The sequence below is a fragment of the Galeopterus variegatus genome, unplaced genomic scaffold, assembly GCF_000696425.1.
Source record: "Galeopterus variegatus unplaced genomic scaffold, G_variegatus-3.0.2 Scaffold9189, whole genome shotgun sequence".
Classification (NCBI taxonomy): Eukaryota; Metazoa; Chordata; class Mammalia; order Dermoptera; family Cynocephalidae; genus Galeopterus; species Galeopterus variegatus.
This window is the reverse complement of record NW_007735300.1, coordinates 37,211-38,758: the sequence shown is the minus strand read 5'-3', so window position 1 is coordinate 38,758 and position 1,548 is coordinate 37,211. Positions and strand designations below refer to the sequence as shown.

The 1,548-nt window shown below is 44.3% G+C and overlaps 1 protein-coding gene across 2 annotated transcripts in view; it reads right to left on the bottom strand.

The window, feature by feature from the left end:
- Positions 1-1,548, bottom strand: part of SLC6A2 (solute carrier family 6 (neurotransmitter transporter), member 2) — a 48,246-nt gene that overhangs the window by 21,251 nt on the left and 25,447 nt on the right. For both annotated transcript variants that reach the window (XM_008593464.1, XM_008593463.1), the window contains one exon: positions 428-566. In XM_008593464.1, coding sequence (XP_008591686.1) covers positions 428-566 — 139 coding nt within the window. The remainder of the gene's footprint in view (positions 1-427; positions 567-1,548) is intronic.

Below are 1,548 nucleotides of genomic sequence, written 5' to 3'. Positions count from 1 at the left end.
TCTCTTATGCGAAAATTCAGAGAAGGGACTTATTGATTTTATAGTAAAGCAAATGGTGATACTCCAGAGTTGGATGCAAAATTTGCATGTTTTAGGTCCAAATCCAAGATTTATCAAAGACATGTTGATAGTTGCTTTAGTCTTTGGGGGTGTCCCAGTCCCTGGTTTCTGCTATGAGGAGAGCTTTGGCAGGAAAGCAAGAGAAGCCCTGATCTACTTGAACCCTGTCACCCTACTGTTGGGGAGACTTAGGGAAGGGAAGGGAAGGGGTTTGTTCAAACCACTGGCAGAGCTAGGGCTTGAACCCAGGCTTTGTACTTCCAGTCCCCACTTCTCTTTTCACCAACTACTTGGTCATAACACAACTAGAAAAAAAATTTTTTTCAAGGCCAACCTCCAAACTGAAAGAGAAACAAAGAGATATTACCTTTCCCGATGTTTTCACTCCTTTCCAGAGGCTAAAGTACAGGCCGATGACGACGACCATCAGACAGAGCAAAAGCTGCCACTGGGGCAAGCCGATGTCATGAATTCCACTGCTCTCATGAAGGTGCAGGACTCCACGCCTGGGTGGAACATGGTAGATGGTGTCAGGGAGAATGACCGAGGTTGTGACCATGGCCCAGTCCCCACAAGGGCATATTGATGGTGATGGGATCCAGCCACTCTCTCCTAACTCTGGGGCCCTGGCCACTGCCATGCATCATGTGAGCCTGCTCTGGTCAGCCATGGCCTGTGCCCAGGACTGCTCTGCCCCAGGTGAAGCACATTATCTGGGGACATTCCCAGCCCAAGGCTGCTTTTAAAAGACAAAAGTCTCTTGAGTGCCTACTGCATGCCTGGCCCTGGAGAGACATAGTAAATCACTTCCTAAAGACAGGGAAGGTCCTGGCACTCACAGAGCTCACCATCTAGAGTGGCAGTTCCCAGCAGGAGGGGGGTGATTTTGCCCACCAAAGGACATTTGGCAATGTCTGAGATGTTTTATATTGTCATGAACTGTGGGGAGGCAGTGCCACTGGCATCTAAAGGATAGAAACCATAGCTGTTGCTAGACATCCTACAATGCACAACAGCAAAGAATTATCCTGTCCAAAACGTCCATATTGCTGAAGTTGAGAAACCCTGATCTAGAAACTGAGAAAAGAGCAAATATTTCTCTTATCTGGGAATATCTACTAAAGCTAAAGGTGTGCATATCCTGTGCCTTAGCAATTCTGCTCCTAGGTATTTACCCAATAGAAATGTATGTGTATGATCATCAAAAGACATTTCTAGAATGTTCATAGCAGCATTATTCATAATAACCCCGACTTACAAAATACTTAAATATACATCAATAATAGAACAGATAATTATTCATATAACAGAGTATTATACGAAACTAACTCCACATGGGTAAATCTCTCACACATAATGCTATGAGGATACTTCAAAAAGTTCATGGAAAGATTCATATTATCTTTTAATTCTATTCTCCTCAAACCTTTTTTTTTTGTCTTTTTTACTGACCGGTAACGGGATCGCAACCCTTGGTGTCGCGCCTGT